The sequence below is a fragment of the Nomascus leucogenys genome, chromosome 16 (genome assembly GCF_006542625.1).
Source record: "Nomascus leucogenys isolate Asia chromosome 16, Asia_NLE_v1, whole genome shotgun sequence".
Taxonomy (NCBI): Eukaryota; Metazoa; Chordata; class Mammalia; order Primates; family Hylobatidae; genus Nomascus; species Nomascus leucogenys.
In genome coordinates, this window is record NC_044396.1 from 1,511,045 (window position 1) to 1,534,676 (window position 23,632).

General features: G+C 38.8%; 1 protein-coding gene across 3 annotated transcripts in view; it reads left to right on the top strand.

Annotated features, from left to right (window-relative positions):
* Positions 1 to 1,230: 1,230 nt before the first annotated feature.
* TRAM1 (translocation associated membrane protein 1) overlaps positions 1,231 to 23,632 on the top strand; it is a 32,933-nt gene continuing 10,531 nt past the window's right edge. Inside the window, exons 1-8 of one of the 3 annotated variants that reach the window (XM_030795055.1) lie at positions 1,231 to 1,551; positions 9,541 to 9,604; positions 11,364 to 11,485; positions 11,608 to 11,724; positions 13,299 to 13,357; positions 15,039 to 15,123; positions 22,473 to 22,543; positions 22,650 to 22,754. In XM_030795055.1, coding sequence (XP_030650915.1) covers positions 1,429 to 1,551; positions 9,541 to 9,604; positions 11,364 to 11,485; positions 11,608 to 11,724; positions 13,299 to 13,357; positions 15,039 to 15,123; positions 22,473 to 22,543; positions 22,650 to 22,754 — 746 coding nt within the window. In that variant the 5' untranslated portion in view covers positions 1,231 to 1,428. Of the gene's footprint in view, positions 1,552 to 1,960; positions 2,755 to 9,540; positions 9,605 to 11,363; positions 11,486 to 11,607; positions 11,725 to 13,298; positions 13,358 to 15,038; positions 15,124 to 22,472; positions 22,544 to 22,649; positions 22,755 to 23,632 lie in introns of those variants that run through there. The other 2 variants (XM_030795056.1, XM_030795057.1) reach the window with 2 other exon arrangements.

The following is a 23,632-nucleotide window of genomic DNA, read 5'->3' on the forward strand; positions in this document are numbered from 1 at the left end:
TACTCAACTCAATTTAACATCTGTTTCACTTTTGAAATCTTGTTTAAAGATTCTCTCCCACACTAGAATGATAAGTCCCTAGGAATAATTTCATTTGTATTTCACTTCTGTATCCCCAGTGCCCAGGACGTAGTCAACCCTCAGTAAGTACATAAATGAATACATTTTTAAAAATGAGGAAATCGGGTCCCACAGAGATTAAGTAACTTGTCCATGATCATACAAGTAATAAGCGGCAGACTTCTGATTTAACAACCCACATTCTTAAACCACTAAGTGGTTACACCAGAGTTGTAATATTGTAGGCAAGAGGCGAGTACCCTCGGACAATGGTAGTGGGGAAGCGGGGTGATGGGCCTGCCTCGGGTTGGTGATGACTGGATGTGGAAGGGCGCTGAAAGGGCTCAATCTAGCATGACTTTGGCTTCTACATTTGGCTCATGGGTAAACAGGAGAGCAATTCTTCAGGAAAAAGAATACAAAGGACTCCAGGTTTGGGCAAAACGATAAGAGGAGGACGTGTCTTAATCCACGATCCTTTTTAACTTTTTTACTATCTCCCTTAGATTACTAAAACATGTTGTTAATTTAACTATATGTGAAGCCAGTAAACCCAAACTGATCCCTTCGTCTTCAGTCTGAGGCCAGTGGGGGATAGGGCTGGGGATGGGGACGGGGATGCGGGTGGGAACGGACAGGCAGACCAGAATAGGGTCAACTCTTTTTTTTTTTTTTTTTTTTAAGTTAGTCCAAACTTACAAAGAGTAGAAATAAGTCCCCAGGAGTGCTTAACTCTGAGGTAATTTTTAAGGCAGATGCTTAAACTGGAGAATACACCGTACCCTTGTGGAGTCAAGTAGTATTCGTAGTTTTAGATTATCCTGACGGTGGCAGTCACTTGTAGAAGTGACAGTGTGCAGCAGGCCACTGACACCCAATCCCTGGATGGCCAGGAGGGCGGGAGGGCACCCGGCCGCGGTCTCAGGCTGCCGAGCAGGCGCAGGAAGCTCGCGCCTCAAACGACTCCCAAACCCAAGCCCGGCGCGAAGCAGGGAAGCGCCGCTCACATTCCTGCACACTCGCCCGGCCGAGGGCCAGCGGCCTCCGGTCCGCAGGTGGCGCTGTGGGCTCGCGAAGGCGGCCGCGGCACGAGGGAGCGTCGTCTCCGTGGTGCGCATGCTCGCCCCCGCTGCGGGCTGGCTGTTTTTTTTTTTTTTTTTTTTTTTTTTTTTTTTTTTTTTTTTTTTTTCCCCGGGTGGCCCGGCGGCTGCGTACTGGCTGTGGGATGGGAAGTGAAGCCCCAGCGAGCGGCTGCAGCGGGGCCGTGAGGAGCAGCCAGGGGGAGGCGGCGGCGGCGGTGAGTCGGTGAGCAGCTGGGAAGAGCAGAACCGGGGCGGAGCACCTGCAGGCGCGGGCGGAGGCCCCACCATGGCGATTCGCAAGAAAAGCACCAAGAGCCCCCCGGTGCTGAGCCATGAATTCGTCCTGCAGAATCACGCGGACATCGTCTCCTGTGTGGCGATGGTCTTCCTGCTGGGGCTCATGTTTGAGGTGAGCCCGCCCCGAGTCTCAACCGCCTGCCCCGCCACCCCCTGTCCGGGCCCGGGCTCCAGATGCCGGCACCGGCTTCTCCGCCCAGGACCGCTGGGGGCTCGGGCCCGGGGTAGGTGCGGACCCCCAGTCCCTGAGGTGCAGGCCTGCCGTGCCCTGCCCAACGCCGGCGGCAGCTCCCCGGCGGCCGGCCCGGGGATGCAAAGTCCCGGTGGGCCTCATCGCGGCCCGCAGTGGGGTGGGGACCGCCGCGTCGCCCCCTTCCTGACCCGCCGCCGCCCCCTCCCGCCGGCTGCGCGGCGCAGTTCCTGGTTCCCGCGAAGGGTTACGTGGCAGCCGGCGAGGGGCCGGCGGGTGGGGGCGGCCCCTGAGCTGCCGAGCTGGCTCGGGGCGGGTGGGCGGACTTGGGGGTACTGCCAGCCTCGGCCGCGGTGAGCGGCAGCCCCGCGAGGGCCGGGGAAGGCGGAGGCCCGGCCCCCGGGTCTGAGGAGTGCGGGCCTGGAGGCCACAGGCCCCGAGTGACAGGGGGGCCCCCGGGGAGCTCCGAGATTGGGGTGAGCGAGAAACCGGAGTCGGGCATCTGCTTTCGACTTGAAGGGCGGTGGCCGCCGGGCACCGGCGCAGTGGAGGCGCGCCAGATTGTTTTAATTTTTGTCTTTTAAACTGATATTATTACCAGTTAACGAACTTTTTGCCCGGATGCTTTAAAGAAACAAGGTCTGATGGATAAATCTAGGTTCTGAACAGCGGTGCCAAGGAATCGAGTAATTTTGTTTCTTGAAGTAGGAGAGGATGGGAATGTCAGGAGTGTGTAAATTCTCTTCCCACATATCTAGTATTTTGATGACTTATTTAACAGCTGTTGAATGTGGATGATAAACTTTGCAAGATGAACGAGTAACGTCCTACGTTTTTCCCCTCGCTCCCCAATACACACGCTCATTCCTTTGCTTTTTTCCCTTTTTAATTTTTCTCTGGAGCCCTTATGTCTCAGTAAATATACAAATTATTTTGCTCCTGCCTTGTTTTGTCTCCTCTCTCCTGCACGTAACAAGTGAGAGTAGAGATTTTGGAGTATTTTTACGAGTCTGTATTTCCAGAGTCTAGAATAGTGCCTGGGACATAGGAGTGCTTAAAAAAATATGAGCGACGTTAAGAATCCTTGAGAAAACCTAATGGAATGATATTACGGGTGACCAAAAGGTGAATACATTTTTTTAATGGAGCCTATTTGTTTTTTTTTTAAATTTTAAAATTAAATAATATTTTAACCTTATTTTCCTCTCTATCAAATGGGCTTTTCTGGATCTAGATACAGATATTATTTACCCCTGATTATGTCATGCATGTTTGAAACCACTGATAAGGAGGTAGCAGGTATAGTTAAAGGGTAGGTAGAAGGAAAGTAACATTCTCAAGCTTTAAGTCTGGGCTGTGCCACCTACCTACTGGGTGACCCAAGTCTGAGCCTTAATTTTTCTGCTATAAGGAAATAATATCACCTGTAGTATTCTCCTCACAGCCATTTTTTGCAAGGATCAGATAATACGGTGTGAAGGTAAATACAGTGCTAGGCCTGGTGCGCTGGCTCACGCCTGTAAACATCCCAACACTTTGGGAGGCCAAGGCGGGAGAATCACTGGAGCCCTAGGAGTTCGAGACCAGCCCAGGCAACATAGGGAGACCCTGTCTCTACAAATGAGTTTTTAAAAATTAGCGAGGAGTGATAGATAGCACGCACCTGTGGTCGCAGCTGGGAGGCTGAGGTGGGATAATTACTTGAGCCCAGGAGGTGGAGGCTGCGGTGAGCCAAGGTTTCACCACTGCACTCCAGCTTGAAGGACAGAGCAAGAAGACCCTGTCTCAAAAAAAGACTCAATGTTAAACATTTGTATTCACTTTCTGAATTTGATACTTGCATATACTTTCTGCTTTGATCTTAAAGTAATACTTTAATATATGTAGTATATTCAATTTTCTGTAACTTGTCATAAACCATCTCCATATGGTAAGAATTCCTGACTTTAAAAACATATTTTAGGGGTACTGTGACCTGCAAGGTGTATTTGCAGTGCTTTGAATGACATAAAATATAAATCAGAAATTCTGATACATAGTATAACTTTGATTTTATATAAACTATTTTACATTCTCTTACTGTGTTTCTAGGGAAGTCCACCACCTATACCTTGCCTCACATGTTAGTGATTTTTTTTAACAGTGGATTTTCACCTTTATATAAATTTATAAAATTTGAAAATCTAAATAGACAAAAATACTAAATAGAGGTTTTTAAAGTCAATTCAAAAGTGAGCGTTAAAGTGATACACAAAAGTGAAGTTTGTACGAGTTCTTCCTTTTTCTTACCATATGTTAAGGTGTTAGGATTTCAAAGCATGTTATCTAGATATAGGAATGTGTAGACTAGGTTAGTTTTGCTATTCGACTTTTAAAACAATTGCTGCTGAATCTCAAAGTTAACATAATTATAGAATTACAGTACTTGTGCTAGAATAATAGAGAAATTGATTTTTTTGCAGAACTGTTAAGCCTGTTGTGCAGATACATTGAGGAAATGTCAGAGGATTTATGGTGACATCGACAAAGAAATTCAGAAAGAAAGAAATACTGTATTACTAGCCAAAATGAAGAAGCAATGGAGATACACTGTAAAAGCGTGGATTCTGGAGCTGAAGGGATTCATGTTCAAGTTAGGGCTCTGCAGCTTGCTAACTGGGTGACCTAGGGCAGCTCAGAACTGAAGTTTCCTCATCTGTAAAATGGGGCTTATTGGGTTACTCTGACAATTAAATTAACCAACATGTATTATGCCTAGTTCAATACTTGGCTTGCAAGAGGCGTGCAATAAGTGGTAGCTATTATTATTCTTTAAAAACTCACCCAAATTGGGAAATAGAAAGCATTTTTATGTGAGAGAAGGGCCTGGAATCTCTTTAGTTAGCATCTAAGGAGATTATACATACTGAAAAGGCTAACAGAGTAGTCTGTTTGGCAGTAATGTAAGAGTTTAATTTCCAGGGAACTTCACGTTAATCAAAAATTGCTTGTAAATTTTGGAATCATAGTTTTATTACAGTAAGTATCTGTCCACATAATTCAAATCATAGTATACAATGAATGGCTTCATATTTTAGTTAGGAAAAATTGAATGGTCAAAAAATGTTAGGGATGCTTGGGAAGCTTTCTGAAAGTGAGGATGTGGAGGAGGGGTGAAGAATTAGGGGTTCACAAGAGAAGTATTTCTTTTAAGGAGTGTATAAAGGAAAGATATTCAAAAGGAAAGATATTCAAAATCTGCAAGTTCCTTATGCCATACAGATTTTGGGGATGTTTACAATTTCAACAATCTTGAAACAGTTTTCAAGGTTTGGGTTTTTTTTTTTTTTTTCTTTTTCTTTCCTTTTTTTCTTTCTTTTTATGACAGGTAAGGTGTTCAGGTCATAACAAAGTTTGAAGGAGAGACCCATCCCACATACAAGCGTGAAACATATAAGCGTGAACTACAAAGGGGTCTCTCTTTTTTTTTTAAGACAGGGTCTCGCTATGTTGCCTTGGCTGGAACTTGACGACCTGGGCTCAAGTGATCCTCCCCTCTCGCCACCTGAGTGGCTGGGACTACAGGCACGTGCCACTGAGCCCCACTGGAAGTGGAATTTGATATTCAGAATTGTCTTTACTTTTCAAGGATCCAGTCCATGTAGTGACTGTTCACATCTTCCTCTAAAACAAGTGCAAAGTAGTTAACATGTCTATATAACAAGAAAGATACCAAGCCCCAACTAGTGACACTGAATTAAAGAAATGTTATTGTATTTACGACATTGCATACAGCATAGAATTAGGTAATTCATTACAGTTTCTGGTAACCTATTTAAGATGCATCTGAGTAAGTCTTTTTTTTTTTTTTTTTTTTTTTTCATTTTTCCACTTTTGTAAATGGAGAGCAGCACTATAAATGTTCAAACTGTCATAAACTCAGGTATTTTTACTTTTGAGTGCATTATATATTTCTGTAGCCTATTTATATTCTAAACTAACTTATCTTACTACTAATTAATTGTGGTGTGAGTTTAACTGCAGCAATGCAGCAGGATGTGAGGCTTAGGAGGCCTGGAAATGGCTAGGAGCATGACCGCTGGCTTAAACTTGAAACTTTTTGGAGTGTGTAGTTTACATTTTTCCTCTTCTTTTACTTAATGTCACATGCTAAACCAGCTGGGGGTCAAATTTTAATTTTATTTGGAAGCCTGGCTAAAAGGATAATCTAATTTTTGCTACTTTTAGAATTTGATGCTAAATTTATCTTTGAAGACTCTCATTCGTTGTTTGTAAAGGACTCTTTCTGAGACGGAGCCTCGCTCTGTCACCCAGGCTAGAGTGCAATGGCGTGATCTCGGCTCGCTGTACCCTCTGCCTCCTGGGTTCAAGCGATTCTCCTGCCTCAGCCTCCTGAGTAGCTGGGATTGCAGGCACCCGCCACAATGCCCAGCTAATTTTTGTATTTTTAATAGAGATGAGGTTTCACCATGGTGGCCAGGCTGGTCTTGAACTCCTGACCTCAGGTGAGCCAGCCACCTCGGCCTCCCAAAGTGCTGGGATTACAGGCGTGAGCCATCACACCTGGCCTGTAAAGGACTCTTTAACAAAGTGTTCTTAGGTGTGACAGTGGTGACTTCATACTACAAACTGGAAACAGGGATGTGGAGTGTTTGTGTTTAAAACAGAGTATGTGTGTGTGTGTATATATATATATATAAAACATATATATAGTGTGTGTATATATACATATATATTGTTTAGACTATATGTATATATTTTAAAAATCTAAACAAAGATAGCAAAACTAAATGAAATGTAGTGACCACTCACCTTTACTAAAAATAATCACATGAAAATAGTGTTGCCCTGGAGACTCATGTCATCGTTCTGCTCTGAGTCCTTGTTAATGACCCAAATTTTAATAGAGTAGCCTTAGTAGCCTTTTCTACTCAAGAGACCTTCATATCTAACCCAGTTCAGCCACTCAGTTTACTGGCCGTATCTTGCAGTTTGTCATGCAAGCCTGACTTCTTCCACTTCCTGAATTCCAGGATAACAGAGTTTAGCTACAACCTACGTTTTGTTCACCTCCCTCATTCTAGTACTCATAAGTCAGTTCTCTACCTAGTCCAAGTTTTTGTGGTGCCATGGCCCCCTTTCCCTTTCTCCAGTATATTAGTCCCCTCATTGTTTTGCCTTTCTTCCTGCAGTCTTTACTCCACTATTGGCCTTTTCGGTGCCTCTCAATTCCCAGAGAAAGTCATACTCATGCTGGTAGATAATATTGCAAATCAAAGGTTTCTAACCTCAGACATTCGCATCCAGTATCTTTTTACTTTCACTGGCCATCTCCTTTCCCTATGGGAACTATATAAATAGTCATCATTCACATCCCCATTATGCTTAATATGTGACATTGCTTTTTTCTCACACAGGGAAAATAAAAATTTATCAAGCACGGATTTCCTCATTTTCCTGCCTTTTGAAGTTATGTGCCCCATCCATTACTGCCTTCTTCCCATCTAAGAGGAAAAGTTGTTCAAGAGTGCAATACTCAGTCCTTACAATTTTGTTCCCTGCCATATGCCTCCATCCGTTATTCTCTTTCTATCCTGTGTGTTTAACTTCTCCCTTTTCCCTGTTACCTTCACTGTTGCCCCCACACAAGCTCAATCTCTCCTAAAAACAACATAAAATTTGACCTGGCATCTACTGGATACCACTTTGTGCCTCTGTGTTCTTCGATCCACTGGGATGCAGCTCCTGCTCTCACTACCTAGTTGGAATCACTTAAGCTGTGACCACTGATGACTTCTTAAATTGTCCAGTCTATTGTGCTCTTTCCTCCCACATCTCTTTTGAAACTCTGACTTTATTAACCACACCTTTTAGAAATGTTTCCCCTTTGGCTTTTGGGACTGCAAGCTCTCTTTATGTCTTTTTCTGTCTCTCTAACCATTTTTTCTTAGTTTCAGTGACTTGAAGTTTTGCTTTTTTCCCTGTTCTCTCCATGGGTCTGATGTTGTCCTACTTCTCTACAAATACGGTGCACTCTCCATATATGATTTATGTATTTTCACAGCTTCAGCCATTATCTGTAGAAAGAGACTCTCAAATCTTTATTTAAGCTAGGTTCCCCCTACTGAGTTCTAGACTTAGGTTTTAGCTGCCTTACTGCACATCTCCCAGAAATCTCAGCTGTAAGCCTCAATAAATAACCTTGTACTCTTTCTTCTAGCTTACCAGACCTTATTTTGCCTTATGAGTGCCTCTTCTATCCCACAGTCACTGTCTTAGTTCAGGTCTCATTATCTTTCATGTGGTCTCTTGCAGAAGTTTCATTCTCGGCTGCATGCTCACTCCGGTTTGTACTTTAACTGATATTTATTCAGCAATATTGATTAATTACCTAATATGTACCAGGCCCCATGATGGGCTCTGAAGTATAGTGATGAGTGGAAACAGGCATGGTCCCAGTTCTAATAGAGCTTACTTTCTAATGGGCGAGACAGAAATTATTAATATAATCAACCAGAGTATGCTTTTGAAGGAAAGGAACACAGTTCTCTGAGATAATCTAACAAAGGAAATGACCTACTCTAGGAAGACAGGGAGACTTCCTTGAAAAGGTGTAATGCAACTGAGATCTGATGGGAAATATTTTCCAACCGTATTTTAGATAGAACAGCATGTGCAGAGACCCTGTGGTAGAAGGTGCTGCAGAGGCAGAGAGAGGAGTCAGACCATAGAGTCCTATGGTCACATTCTCCTAGAAAGATGGGAATCTAGTGAAGGATTTTTAGCAGGTAGGGAGGGGGATGTGGTAACATGATCAGAAAATCATTCTAGTTGCAATGTGGAGAATGGATCTGAAGGGGCCTGGGATACCACTTAGCAGGTCACAGACAGCAATCCTTCTAAAAGGCATACATGAAATTTCCCATCCTCAAAATTCTCCAGTTGTGCAAAAATGAAATCTAAACTACTTAGCTCAAAAAACAGGGTCCTTTCTAGCACTCAATAACGTTTCTAGTCTTTTCTAACACTTCCTGATGTGCGTCCTGTGCCTGGCCTTGTGTTCACTGCTACTTGATCTTGCCATGCCCTGTTTCTTCTATCTGTACTGTCCTCTTCATCCCCCTTTGTGAATCTAGGGAACACCTATTTTCCAGCAAAACACAGCTCTTTCATTTCATTCTACCCCAGAAAAAAAACCAACAAAGCTCATTGTTTATCCCAAGTACCCACAGTGCAAGCTATTGGCACTTATTCTACAGTATTATAACAGTTTATTTACCTGTACTCTTCACACCACAGAGCTCCTTGTCATTAGGGATTATTTTATCCATCTTCATCTTGTCCTTTTTTGCCTAGCACTTTGCCTGGCGCCTGTAAAGATTGGGTAAGCATTCCATTTTTCTGCTCTGACCAGTTTACTTTTACCAGTAGTCAGGTCAGTTAAACAATTATTGACCACTTAACTCGGCTAGGTGTGTGGGATACTAACACACCCACACTACAGACCCTATATTTGATCTGCTTTTCTCATGCTAACTGTGCTTCTCTTTATTTTATTAATTTACACTTAAAATTTGTCTTAATAGGAACTTTTTATTCATTGTGTAGGGCTAGGGTAGAGAATCATTATTTGTCAAATAACTGTTTTCTGGAACTGCAGAAAAGGTCTTTGGAAATCTTAAAGTTAAGGATGAATTATACAATCTTACCTAAACCACAGAAGAGTTCTCTGGTGAATTACATTAGCTCCTTGGCAATCAGTAATTTCCATTGTGTCTGTCAGGATTCCACAGGAACAAGGAGGCCCTTGGTGCTTCGATTTAGGTACAGATTTTATAATGTTTTTGCCCCGATCTGTTACTTGGGAGAGGGTCACAAATTGACTTGATCTTTGTTTTTCCTTCTTTGTAGATAACGGCAAAAGCTTCTATCATTTTTGTTACTCTTCAGTACAATGTCACCCTGCCCGCAACAGGTAGGTGATTTACGCTAAGAATTTTCTACGTAAATAGAAGTTCAGTTGAACGAACTTGGAAATTTTCATGAATGCTAGGTCCTGCATTAATTAATCATCAGAGATCTCATCCATGATGTGACTGAATGTTATTTTGATGATTTTGTGATACAAGATCTGATGTTTTTGATTGACTTTACCCTATATATGTTTTCTGTTTACTATGTATTTTTGCGAATGGAGTTGAAATTCCATAAAATAGTTTTGTTTTGCTTTCTCTGCCTTCTGATTTTTTCCTAAGAAAATTATAAGAAAAGATATTTTTTAAATTGTTTAAATGTCATTGTTCATTTAAGACTTCTAAAAGCACAACGGCAGATTTCGTTTTTCTGTAAGTTATATTTTGGACCTGTAATAGCAATCCTTCTAAGATTATTTACACTTTTTCCTGTGCTCTACTTTTAACAATTATTTTGATTCCAGAAAATGTGTTAGTAAGCTCTAGGAATTATCTGGTAATAGCATCCACACTATTAGGTTTTATTTCAAAAATGTTATTTCTTAATCTATGTAAAAATTAGGTGTTTCTTGGAAGTTGATTGTAATTTAATACAGTGATATAATTAACTAGCATGGGTGAGGGATGGGGTATTTTTTGGTTGAGGCAGTAAACCTGCACAGTTTTTTATTTAGAATGTAAGATAATGTAGTATACCACATTTAGTTGGGGTTTTTTGTTGTTGTTGCTGTTATTTATATATGTGTTTTTAAGAGACGACAGGGTCTTGCCAAATGTGTTGCCTAGGCAGGAGTGCTGTGGCATGATCATAGCTGACTACAGCCTCCAGCTTCTGGGCTCAAATGATCCTCCCGGGTCAGCCTCCCAAGTAGCTGAGACTACAAGGGCACACCACCACGCCCAGCTAATTTTTCAATTTACTGTAGAGATGGAGTCTCACTATACTACCTAGGTCAGTCTTGAATTTGGGCCCCAAGCAATTCTTGCCTCCCTAAGTGTTGGGATTATAGGGGTGAGCCACTGCACCTAGCCTCTGAGTTGGGTTTTTGTTCAGTTATGTATAGTTTTGTAAATATTTAATTTAGTGATTTAGTTATCAGGTTACTCAAAACTACAATACTGTTTTGAAATTTCAATATGCCAGAGAAGAATAAAGCTCTTTTGTGTATATGTTCCCCATAAACATAAAGTTTGAGAATAAGTGTCAGCAATTCACAAGTATTTGATAAAGATTTGTTTTGAAAAATTATAGCAATTGCAAGGATTAAAAACAACTTTAGTAGTTGCCTTTATCTCTGCTGCTTATAGATGAAAATTAAATCAAATACAGATCAAATCAGGTTTTCCATCAGAATCATAATTTAGTGTGTAGTTAGAAAGTAAAAGTAGAAAGTTTCAAAAGCCCTTTGAAAAAAATAGGTCAATAGGCTAAGTATAGCTTTATCAACCTAATTTATACCCCTGGGATAATACCAGTTTATTGAGTGTGGCCTCCTCTTCCCTGTTTTTTGGTCTTTGGTGGCTGGGACTAACATGTGTCAAGTCTTTGTAAGTAATTTCTAAAGCTTTAGATTTCTAGATAGTCTTGATTTTCATTGCGCCTCTAAGACTCAAGATGTCCAAGACCACGTTATTTATGATGTTTATATAGAACTTTTTTATTAGGTTATTATTCTTTGTTTCCATAACTATGTTGTACTTAATGCTGTTTTTATAACCTCGTGTATATTTTTGTGTATTTATGTCCTTTTTGGTCTTCAGAAGAACAAGCTACTGAATCAGCGTCCCTTTATTACTATGGTATCAAAGATTTGGCTACAGTTTTCTTCTACATGCTAGTGGCGATAATTATTCATGCCGTAATTCAAGAGTATATGTTGGATGTAAGTATGCAGCCTTAGAAATCTATACTTTATAAAGTACTAGCTCTTCATAATCTGATAGTCATATATTAAATATAATTTATAATTTATTCTTAATTACTAATGGCTGTTTTTATTTTTAGAAAATTAACAGGCGAATGCACTTCTCCAAAACGAAACACAGCAAGTTTAATGAATCTGGTCAGCTTAGTGCGTTCTACCTTTTTGCCTGTGTTTGGGGCACATTCATTCTCATCTCTGTAAGTGTGTCCTCTTAGGTTGTTGTTCTCCTTCCTTATCTAAGATCAGTAACTCTGCTAATGAAATAGTATAAGTTAAGAGTTTCAGTGATAAATCTGTTTTAGGTATTTTTTTATACAGCAAAAATTCCAAACTATGTTTACTGTTTCAGAAAGGTTTATTCATTTTTAATCACTCTGAATGTTACTTTTATGTCTTTTTTTTTTTTTTTTTGAGACAGAGTCGCTCTGTTGCCAGGCTGGAGTGCAGTGGCGTGATCTCGGCTCACTGCAGCCTCCACCTCCCGGGTTCAAGTGATTCTCCTGCCTCAGCTTCCCAAATAGCTGGGACTACAGACGCACGCCACCACGCCCAGCTAATTTTTGTATTTTTAATAGAGACAAGGTTTCACCATGTTGGCCAGGATGGTCTCGAACTCCTGACCTCGTGATCCACCCGCCTCGGCCTCCCAAAGTGCTGGGATTACAGGCTTGAGCCACCAAGCCCAGCCTTACTTTTATATCTTATAGTGGTTTACAGATACCTCTGTATCAGCAAAAAGCGTAAGATGTGAGTGATACTCCTGCTAGGTTACATGAGTTGTAATGTTCACAGTCATTTCCTCCTTTAAAAACAGCCCCAGCGTTTTCCAAGCTTCTTAAATGTTGTATAACTTTTCAGTTACGGCAATCAAAACCTTTAGTTGTATCACTCTAACTAATGAGAAAAAGAAAGGCAGTATTTGCTTTAATATTAGTGATAACAATCCCTTAAATTTATATGGTGTTCCATAGTTTACATACTTTTGAGTTTGTCAGACACATAATTCTTTCTAATCACTATATTAGAGATGAATAACAGTGAGTATTCCAGGGTAAAGCACTTCATGTTGGAAGTAGACTAAAACTCAGCTTTTTATTCCATTGCTCATGCCATTTTACTCTGCTGCTTTAATAATACTTTATAGGTAATATGTAAATTTTAGTTTAAAAACTATTACAAATTTTTTTTAAAAAACATAAGTTATAATTCTGTGGGAAAATATTCTTACAAAAGTCACTTTAGATTTTATTTATTTTTTAATCTTTTTTTTTTTTTTTACATATGCAATAATTCTCACTGAGTAGATCTGATTATCTAAGAAAAAAATTGGGGCAGTATTTTACTGACGTAATTCCATAAAACTCGGTAGCGCCCTGATCCTTTGTCTCCTGTCGGATGCTACAAACTTTTCCTGAAATCTTCTGATTACCTAAGACAAAATTCTTCTCTCCTGGTCACTGTTGTGCCTCTTATTGTTGGTTTTATGTTTGTTTGTGTACGTGTATTTTTATTCTATGGGATTGAAAGATTTTTTAGGGCCAGGAATTATTTCTTACCTGATTCCATATCTCATATCTTTGATTTTCATTTTGCTCAAGTAACCAACTCAAATTAGATTGAAAATAACTAAAACAACTAAGGAGTTTGACGTTAGTGGGCTCTTTGCAACCTGGTATGGGGACCTGTAAATGTTTGAGAAATGAAAGTAATGTCTTATTTCCAAGAAGTTTGCATTATGCTCACAGGTTAATTTTTATATCTTCTTTCTTAGGAAAGCTACATCTCAGACCCAACTATCTTATGGAGGGCTTATCCCCATAACCTGATGACGTAAGTCATTTTTAGCAGCCTTTTCTTTGTTAAGGACCATGGTCATGTCACTATTAATCAGAATTCATTCTTGTTATTCTCTTTAGGACCTTAGGCAAATGCATAAAATAGATGAAAATATGTCTTTGACAGTCCCACTGCCGTAAGAAAAAAAAACGCTGTGTACCTTTTTTTAATGTTTCTATTCTAATCTTTTCAACATCTTTGTAAGCTTGAGACAACTGATTTTAACATAATCTTAATTTGGTACTCGCTTCTTTTCCCTTCTTTTCACTCATCCTTTCTCCTTTTTATGACTCCATCTTCTCTATATTTTTGCTCCTTTTCTTTGTCCCCACCGCCTGTCTCTTTTCACATCTTCCTTTTTTTCTCCTATTATAAACTTCTTGAGGTTAGGGATTATTTCTTTTTTATTTCTCTAGTCTGTACAGTGCTGCCAGGTTAAAGCGCTCAGTGGTTACAAAGACGTCTGAATAATTCATTATTCGAGCTCAGCTTTAGTACAACTATTCTATATTAATTTTCCTTACTACTTTAGCCTGTATTGGTTTTTTGTATCCCCAAATTTGTCATTTTGGTAGATATTTGATGTAGTGTCTATATATTGTTTTGATTGTTCTATAATTGTCTCATTTTTGTAAGTCTTGTATTGTGCCCATACCCACTAAGACTATATGTGTCTTGGTAGCAGTAAAAACTATTTTATATCCTTCATTGTGCCAGGTACATTGCAGGTGCTTGTCACCTAGACAGTATTTAGTAAATACATTGTGATGTGAGAATTGGAGAAGAGAGAAGATATGAAGGAAAGGGAATAACCTGACTGTGGGTATTTTAAGTCCAGCAGTAATACCCACTCTACTGAATCATACTCTGATTTCTAAAGTTTTATTAGTTTACAAAGTTCAACGAACTTTGTAAATATTGTATTTATGTGGGACCGTATTCTCTCCACCCCCACCACCAAGAAATTAGGTTGGCTTTGTGTTTTCTATTTTAGACTTCTGGAGGAGAAGGAGAAGGGAGAATAAAGAGGAAGCAGAAGGGCTAGAGGGATATAATGTCAAGAGGAGAGTATTGGTTCTAGACTGATTATGATACAGCTCCTGGAGAGCCCTTGTGTGCCTTATTCTGACTCTCTTTAATCCTAGCTCTGCCTCCATTTATTTGGGGCTTTCTCCATGTTCCAACCAGGTACAGTTACCATATTTGCCTAAGAAAAAAAAAAAAAACAGAGGATATTTGAAATTGGGATTATTCCAGTTTCAGGTGATTATTAATCTATGAGCCTTTGCTTTTGTGTCAGTCTTTTTCCACTTTTTGTCTTGATGAAACTGTATAGACGTGTGGGTTATGTTTTCAGTAGCTAACATGACATACTAGTCAGTATTAATGAACTAATAGGGGCTCTGACTCCTCCCAACTGGCTTACATGTCAATAGCTTTCTGCAGATAATATCTTTGCCTGCTGTTTAATCCAGGGGTCTTGTCCAATGGTGGGACTGTCACAGGGAGATGGGGAAAGCGGTTGTTGAAGAGTTGTTTTAAAGGTGCACAGATTTTGTATGGAATGATAACACAAAGGTAGTTACTTAGTATATACTGATTTCCAGTATTTGTTTACTGTTTTTTAAAAAAATTATACTTTAAAAGATACTCTTCATTTTCTTGTGTTGTACAGATTTCAAATGAAGTTTTTCTACATATCACAGCTGGCTTACTGGCTTCATGCTTTTCCTGAACTCTACTTCCAGAAAACCAAAAAAGTAAGCTGGGATTTTGTAGTGTTAAAAATGTCTTGTTTTTTTTTCTTTTTTTTTTTTGAAAAATTTTTATAAAATTAAGTATTTTCTTACGTTTGCCCTTCCTCCATTCTTCTTACCTCAACTCTTACCCCATCATTCTCCCACCAACCCCCTTTCCACAAAGCCTAAAATCCTTAAGCATTTGTTGGAAAAAAAAAAAAAAAAAAACCTTCAGTCAGTATTTTAGCTTACCATTTTTTACATTTGATATGTTAATGGCTTGTCTTAAAATTATATTAGTGGTAATGTAAATTAAAATTTAAACACATTTTTGAATGTAATATTTGTTGTATCTTACTGATATTCTTAGCAAATTATTTCACAAGTGAGCCAAAAAGGATTAGTCACATTACAGCTAACAGTTCTGTGTGTAAGTCCTAAAGCAAAATTCAGTATTGGAAAAAAAAAGTAAAATAAATATTCACCAGCAAAGCCTCTCTTGAAATGGGTAGAGCATTCCCTTTTTAGTGTGTAGAAAGGATATTTGTTTGTTTTATTTGAACAAATAAATAAACTGCTGGAGCACTGCAAAATCCTCCTTCCTACTTTTACCCTCAGTGCTTCTGAAGGCAGGCTTCCATGCTATCACAAAAGTCATTTTCATTACCCTCTCTCCTCTGAAAGCTGTATTGGCTCCCTATTACTTTAAACTAGAGTAATGCTGCTCAATTGTGCCCTGAGAGTTTCTCCCATCGCCACCATCTTTTCCCGGGGACCCCTTCCTCTGCTTACTCCTTACGCTTCATGCACACTGATAGTCTCTAGTTTCGTAATCCCAGCACATCACTTCTTTTTCCTGGAACACCTCTTCCCTCAGATAAATTAATCAAGTACTTTCATTTCCCTTTTTTCTGGAAGGTTTTTTTTTTTTTAATTCTCATATATGAAATCCTGTGTGGGATTTTACTTCAAAATAATACCAGGTGAAGGAAAGTGAAGAGGGATATAGATGAAACAAGTTCAATCATTTATTAATAATGATTGAGTTACGGGTATGTCAGAATCTTTTCTGTCTGTTGTGTATGTGTTTACATTTTTCTGCATTTAAAATTTCTTTTTTTTTTTTTTAAATCCCCTTTGAGAAACCTTCTGGAGTAAAAGTGTGACAGCCAGTCTGGTGATTAGTTTATCTTTGCCTACTCAAAAGCCATAAAACACTATTTTTATGTGTGCTACAAATAATTCATGTACTAGGCACTTGATTTGCTACTGTTTTTTGTCTGTATTCTGTGTATCTGTCGTCATTCATGTTGTCTGCTAGGATTAGAAAACAGCACCAAATTAAAGGCCATATGCTATGGCACTTAAGTTCTTTTTATGCTGATTTCTTTTATAAAGTAGATTGTTTCTCCAGCGATATTGATTGTAAGGAATAGGATGAAGACCTTTTATTTTTAAACCCTTGACTTAGAACTGTCTTCAGATAAAATTGTTAGGCCCAGATTCCAGTAGCCCTTCCGTGTTTAGTAAGCTCCTAATGTGAATCATAGATATTGTGGAGCTGTACTGTCCAAAATGCTAACTACTAGTCACATCTACATGAACTTAAAAAAACAAAAACAAAAACGAAATTGACCTTTTTGGCCCCAGTAGCCACATTTCAAGTGCTTATTAGCTACTGTGGCTAGTATGTACCATTTTGAACAGAGGAGATATGGAACATTTCCATGACTGCAGAAAGTTCTATTGGACAGCACTACTGAGAGTATCATAGTTTCTTGATGTCTTAGTAGCATGGCTCAGATATTTAAAGCCTTCTTAAGGTGTTTGTATACTCATGAACAAATACCTCTGGATTTCATTATTAATCCATGTCTATATCTTCTTCACTGTCTATGGTAAGTAAGAAGGGACATTTCCAAGTAATTGTTCATTTTAGTTCCTGAAGCTCTTTTCTTATCAGTTCCTGCCAGATGGCACTTCTCCAGAAATGCAATCTAATTTTTATGGAATAATTTGCATAACTTAGAACTTAACTGAAACTATTTTTAACACCTGCATGTGACAGTTGAAAGTAACTGTTTCAAGTAATTAACATAATTTGAAAGTAGCAGCTGCATATGTGTTAAACAGTTTCTTAAAATTTACTCTCTGAAAATTATTTTTGGAACTCTTTACTGGAAGAAACTAGTACAGTGATTGTTTTGAACCAATCGTACAGACAAATAGGAAAGAAAGGAGCGCTGTTAGTAGTTCAAGAGGTGTGTTAGTCACAAATAACTTAGTTTCTTTCAAGGAGAAAAGTTAAATTACATATACTGTGTATATAAACAGTTCTCCATTTTGCCCATGAGAAGATTCAAAATATTTCTTAGACAGCTTGAATATATGAGCTTTTAGGGAAGTCATGAAATAGCCAAATGTTTTATTTCTAATATTCAATTTTAGTTTAATTATACATACATATAATTATACATACCTATAATTGCATATCATATAAAGTATTAACAATAGTATTTTCCCCCTTCCTACTTCATGAAAGTTACATTACACTTTTCATATGCAACTTTGATGTTAGTATCTGTCATTCATCATCACTAGAAGCACTTTTTTTAATCTGATAACATTTTTTCCACATCATGACGTCATCTTTACGTCTGTCTCACTGGTTCCTTCATTAGACCTTATAAACCTTTAAAAATGACATTGATTGAAGTTTTTGGGTGTATGTGTCTTACGCAAACATTTATTTGTTCAAGATAATTAATACAGAGCTCTATAATGCAGAGCTTTGTAAAGATTTAATTATAAGATGTACCATCTGGGGTTTGGGGGGAAATCTTTGCCTTATATTTGGGGCATATATGTGATATTCAGCTTTGTTTATTTTTCAGTATAGTGTAGTCAAGAAATGTGTTTTTTATAAAAATACATTTGTTGAAGTATGTTATATTTTTTAATAAAAAGATGTTGGAATAACAACTGAAAATGGCACTTGAAGTTATTTACAATTTTAGAATTTGTTATGATTTCACCCAGCCTTCTCTGTTCTCTCCCTTCCCCCACAACCCATGTAAATGTGTACATCCAGAGACCATTGTGCTGCTGCGAGGCAAGGCTTTGTTGTCGGCCTCAGACATGGGAACACCGTGCCATCGGGGCTGTAACCCCAGAGGAAATGGAGAACATTGAGGGAGGCTGGCCTACCACAGGGATACTAAAAAGTAGCCATTTTCTAGATAAAATTTATCATTTTAAAAATCATGGTAAGCCAGGCATGGTGGCAACACACCTGTAGTCCTGGCTACTGGGGAGGCTGAGGCAAGGGGATGGCTTGATTCCAGGAGTTTGAGACCAGCCTGGGCCATGTAATGAGACTCATCTCTAAAAAATAAAATAAAACTCATGGTACACTACCCCTACTTCCATGTATTTTTTGTAACCATTTGGGAATACCTTTATCTAGGCTGTTTGTTAAGTTAGCCACAGTTGCTACCACCCCTTGTGGTATTCCACTCATCTCTGTATTTTTTTTTTTTTTGGTATTATTGTTGTTGTTATCCCCATTACACAGAAAGATTAATTAGCTTGCCTAAGACCCCTCAGCTAGTAAGTGACACAAGTATTTACCCATTCTCTTACTAATTTACTTTTTCTGTGGTAAGCTTTGAGTGTACAAACACTGCTTTAGAGACACTAGTCAATTTGTGCAAAGCTGAATGGACCATTACTTAGAAAAAGGTTTCTTGATAATCCTATCTTTTTGAAAGCAGTAGATACTATTTTTAAAACTTTTGCATAGGCATTTGATGGTTGTGAAGATAGAACCTAGCAATGGCATTTTACCCTCTATTATTATTGACTCGGTTGACTATCCGAAAGGTAAGGCTACTGGGCACAGTGGTGCGTGCCTGTGGTCCCAGTTACTCAGGAGGCTGAGATAGCAGGATCACTTGAGCCCTGGAGTTGGAGGCTACAGTGCACTGTAATTGCACCTGTGAATAGCCACTGCACTGCAGCCTGAGTAGCATAGTGAGACCATGTTTCTCTTTTTTAAAAAGGAGGTATGGGGCTAAGATGCAAAGTTGAATCTGAACTTAGGAAAGAAACTCTATGGATTTTTCCTTAGCTAATGTCAAGCACAACTGCACTCCACCTAATTGGGTTGAAATTTAAAGACAAAAGATCAGAAATGGAATGGCTTTTTGAAATGTAGTTTGTTTGTAATTTATAGTAGTATTTTCAGTCTTGTCAGAGAAGAAAAGAGTAGGCAGCTTAGGTTCTCTGCTAATTGACCACTGCGAATTTTAAAAACTTGCTTGGATTTCTTTTAAATTAAAAAAAAAATCCTCTTAAGTAGTGAACATTACATTATAGTTTTTCCAGCAAATTAGTTTTTTTTTTACATTGCCTTACCCAAGTTTTTATACAACGAAATGAGTTCAATCAGCAGTTAAAAACTGAAACACTTCCCTCATAAGTTTTCAGGGTTTTCTTGGTCTGTTTTCTCCTCTGAAATTTGGAGCATTGAGTAACACATATGAAAGAATATGGCAATATTTTTTATACCTAGTCATTTATGTGCCACCTTCCTGCTTTACCATATTCACATACTACTAATTCATACTTTTGACATTAATTATTAAGGTATATTAAATAACAAAATATTTTGGGTTTTTGTTTTGTTTTGTTTTGAGACAAGGTCTTGCTCTATCACCCACGCTGGAGTGCAGTGGCCACAATCACGGCTCACTGCAGCTGCAGCCTCAACCTGCCAGACTTAAGCAATCCTACTACTTCAGCCTCCCAAGTGGCTGGAAGTACAGGCATGCACCACTATGCTTGGCTAATTTTTTGTATTTTCTTAGAGATGGGGTTTCGCCATGTTGCCAAGGCTGGTTTCGAACTCCTGGTCTCAAGAAATCCACCTGCATCAGCCTCCCAAAGGGCTGTTATTACAGGCATGATCCACCACTTTATTTAAAATTTTAGTTAAAGTATTTCATTGTGTACTGTCTGCAGTTATTTTGTTCAGTACCAATGTACACACCACACTGGGAAACACTGGCATATATATAGTGGCACTTCTACATGCATTGTACATCAGATTGCATTGATAATACTGCAAGTGAGCTTTTCTGAGATTATTGTAACGGGAGAGGAGAGGTTCCCTTGTGGTTGCATGTTATCTCAACACCCTTTCTCCTTCCTTTTGTAAGCTGAAATATTTCATTGGAAATTTACAAATTATGTAGAGAGGATCTTAAGACTGTCTATTTTCAGAGATACTTCTCTCATCCGTTGGAAGAATGACTGTAAACTTGGTATCAGTTTTCCTAAGAGTCCCAAAATACAGTACTGTAAATAGTAATATTCAGACTGTCTTATGTTCTACCTAACACTTGATCTTTGTGCCATTCTTACTAGAGAAGGGTTTTCCATTTCAAAACTAGACTTCAAAAAATCTCTACTCCTCAAAATATTTGGTGAAGTAGCTCTCTGTACTGAAACAGAGAAATGGAGGACCAATAGACCTGCACTCAACTGTGCTAAATGCAAGAGATAAGTTTAGTGAGGCTGCAAAGGAACACAGTTCAGCCTGCCAGCAGCAACCCACCATTTCCATCGTTCTAATTCGTAGCTGTAGAACATGAATAGTACTAACTAGACTAATACAATCCTTGTAAATATACATATGAAGAAAACTGCTACAACAAAGGAAATTAGAAATGATGTATAGGCGTTTTATCAGTCAGTAGGCTGGCCTGTTGAGCTTATCACTGTCAGTGTTTTGTAAACATTTTTACTGCAACCAAAGATGAAAAACTTTTTACATCATAATTCATTGTGTGTGTGTGTGTGTGTGTGTGTGTGGTGTGTGTGTGTGTAAAATGTGGAATAGAATTTTCATAATACGATGTGCTGTATACTCTAGCATTTTCTTTTTCTTTTTTTTTCTTTTTGAGATAGAGTCTCGCTCCGCTGCCCAGGCTGGAGTGCAGTCACAGTCCTAGCTCACTGCATCCTTGAACTCCTGGGCTCAAGCAATCTTTCTACCTCAGCTCCCCAAATAGCTAGGACTACAGGCACATGCCACCATGCCTGGCTAATTTTTAAAACATGTTTTTGTAGAGATGGGGTCTATGTTGCCCAGGCTAGACTCAAACTCCTGGCTTCAAGCAATCCTCCTGTCTCAGCCTCCCAAAGTGCTGGGATGACAAGTGTGAGTCATGGTGCCTGGCCACATTTTCTGTTTTATTTCACGTTTTAAAAGATGCTGATGTGACCCCTAAATTGATTTTATGATCCACTAGTAGGTCTTTTTTTAAGAGACAGAGTCTTGCTCTGTCACCCAAGCTGGAGTACAGTGGCATGATCATAGCTTACTGTAGCCCCGAACTCTTGTGTTCAAGTGATGCTCCTCCCGTGTCTTGCCTCCTGAGTAGCTGGGACTACAGTTGCATACCACCACGCCTAGCTAATTGTAGTTTTTGTAGAGACGGGGTCTTGCTGTGTTGCCCAGGTTGATCTCAAACTCCTGGCCTCAAATGATCCTCCCACCTCGGCCTCCCAGAGTGCTGGGATTAGGGGCATGAACCATCACACCTGGCCCCACTAGTGGGTCTTGACTTGTGTTTTCTAAAAATACTGTTGCTGAGATAACCAGCTCAACTAGGTAACTGTGGGAGAAAAAAAGAAGTAAAAATAAAATCTAGGTACTTGGGCTTGCAAAGTAATTGAGGAAAAACAATACACAATTAAGGAATAGTATAAATGAGAATAAAAAATGTTAAACTTGTAATGACTGACAAGGGACTAAAGCATGAGCTGAAAATGTGAATGCTATTTTAGGTAAATAAAAGTGTCTCTACTACTATAAACATAACAATTTTAATATTAGAGGAACATCAAATTGTCAGCATGTAACCATGATTAATATTGTGTCATTTAATACATGTTCATTAGAAAAAAGAGCCATAGATCTTAGCTCTAAAAGCGATTTTGAGTTTATCTGATTGAAGCAAATCTAAGTATTCACATTTTATGGATGAAATAACTGAAGCCAGCAGAGGTTAAGTGACTTGCTAATGCTATATACCTTATTAAGTATGAGAGATTGGGATGGGGTGGGGACAGAACAGCTTTCAGATCTCCTACTTCTACATTTTTCACTTACTCTTAAAGAACAGTAATGAGCCAAACACAGTGGGTCACGCCTGAAATCCTAACCCTTTGGAAGGCCAAGGTTGAGGGATCTCTTGAGTCCAAGGGTTTGAGACCAGCCTGGGCAACATAGCAAGACCCCACCTCTTAAAAAAAGGAAAGGAAATGTTTTAGCATGTTTTAATCTATAATGTATTTTTTTGCAGGAAGATATTCCTCGTCAGCTTGTCTACATTGGTCTTTACCTCTTCCACATTGCTGGAGCTTACCTTTTGAAGTGAGTTGGGATATTTCATGGGTGTGTAAGTAGGCTGGGTAGATAGTATGCTGACCTGTCTTAATCGATAATTAATATTCCCATTTTTAATTTGCTCTTTTAACAGCTTGAATCATCTAGGACTTGTTCTTCTGGTGCTACATTATTTTGTTGAATTTCTTTTCCACATTTCCCGCCTGTTTTATTTTAGCAATGAAAAGTATCAGAAAGGGTAAGTTGTTTAGCCATTCTATTTCTCGTGTAGTAGGTATTTAAAGTCAGTGCCTAACATTGCCAAGATCCATGCTTTTGGCCATTATATTAACTTTTTAAGCAATTAGTAGCCGCTTTAAATAAAACGAAATTATTTAGCAATTCAGACTTTGTATTTTACTCTCTAAAATGGAGGCTTTCTCAGCTAGAGAGATACTGTATTGTATCTTGCAATTTTGAAGGCTTCTTGGGTTTACTTTTCTGTTATAACTTCTACTTTGTTTATTGCATGGTTTTTCTTTTGGAGGAGTGAGAGAAGTGAACTCTCAGAAGAAAATGAAACAATAGATAATTAGCCTTATAGATAACTAAAATATATTGATGGTGAAATTGAACTGAAAACAGAATTGGAGAGGTATAACTTGTAAAGAGTGCAAAGTTGTCTTAAAAAAAGTAAAACTGGGACTCTTAAATGAGAATTGGGCATCCTGTTCTTTATAACACAGCTTTTTTGGTTTGTTTTGTCCAGCATTTTCCAAAATTATTCTGAATACTAGTAGTTCTGAGGAACATTAATAGTTCTTATACAAGAAGAGAGATAAGCTAAACAGAAAATTAAACATTTATTTACTGGATTTTTTTAGAAATTTAAATAGGCTAATATGTGTTATATATCTCTGAGTGTGGTATATAGGCTTTCCCAGATATTTGACACAAAATTCTTTTTTGCAGAATAAGAAATGCTATTTTAATATGCCTTTACTTAATAGGAATCTAGTTTCTTTTTTATTTATTTATTTATTTTTTTGAGATGGAGTTTCGCTCTTGTTGCCCGGGCTGGAGGGCAGTGGCGCGATCTCTGCTCACTGTGACCTCCACCTTCTGGTTTCAAGCAAT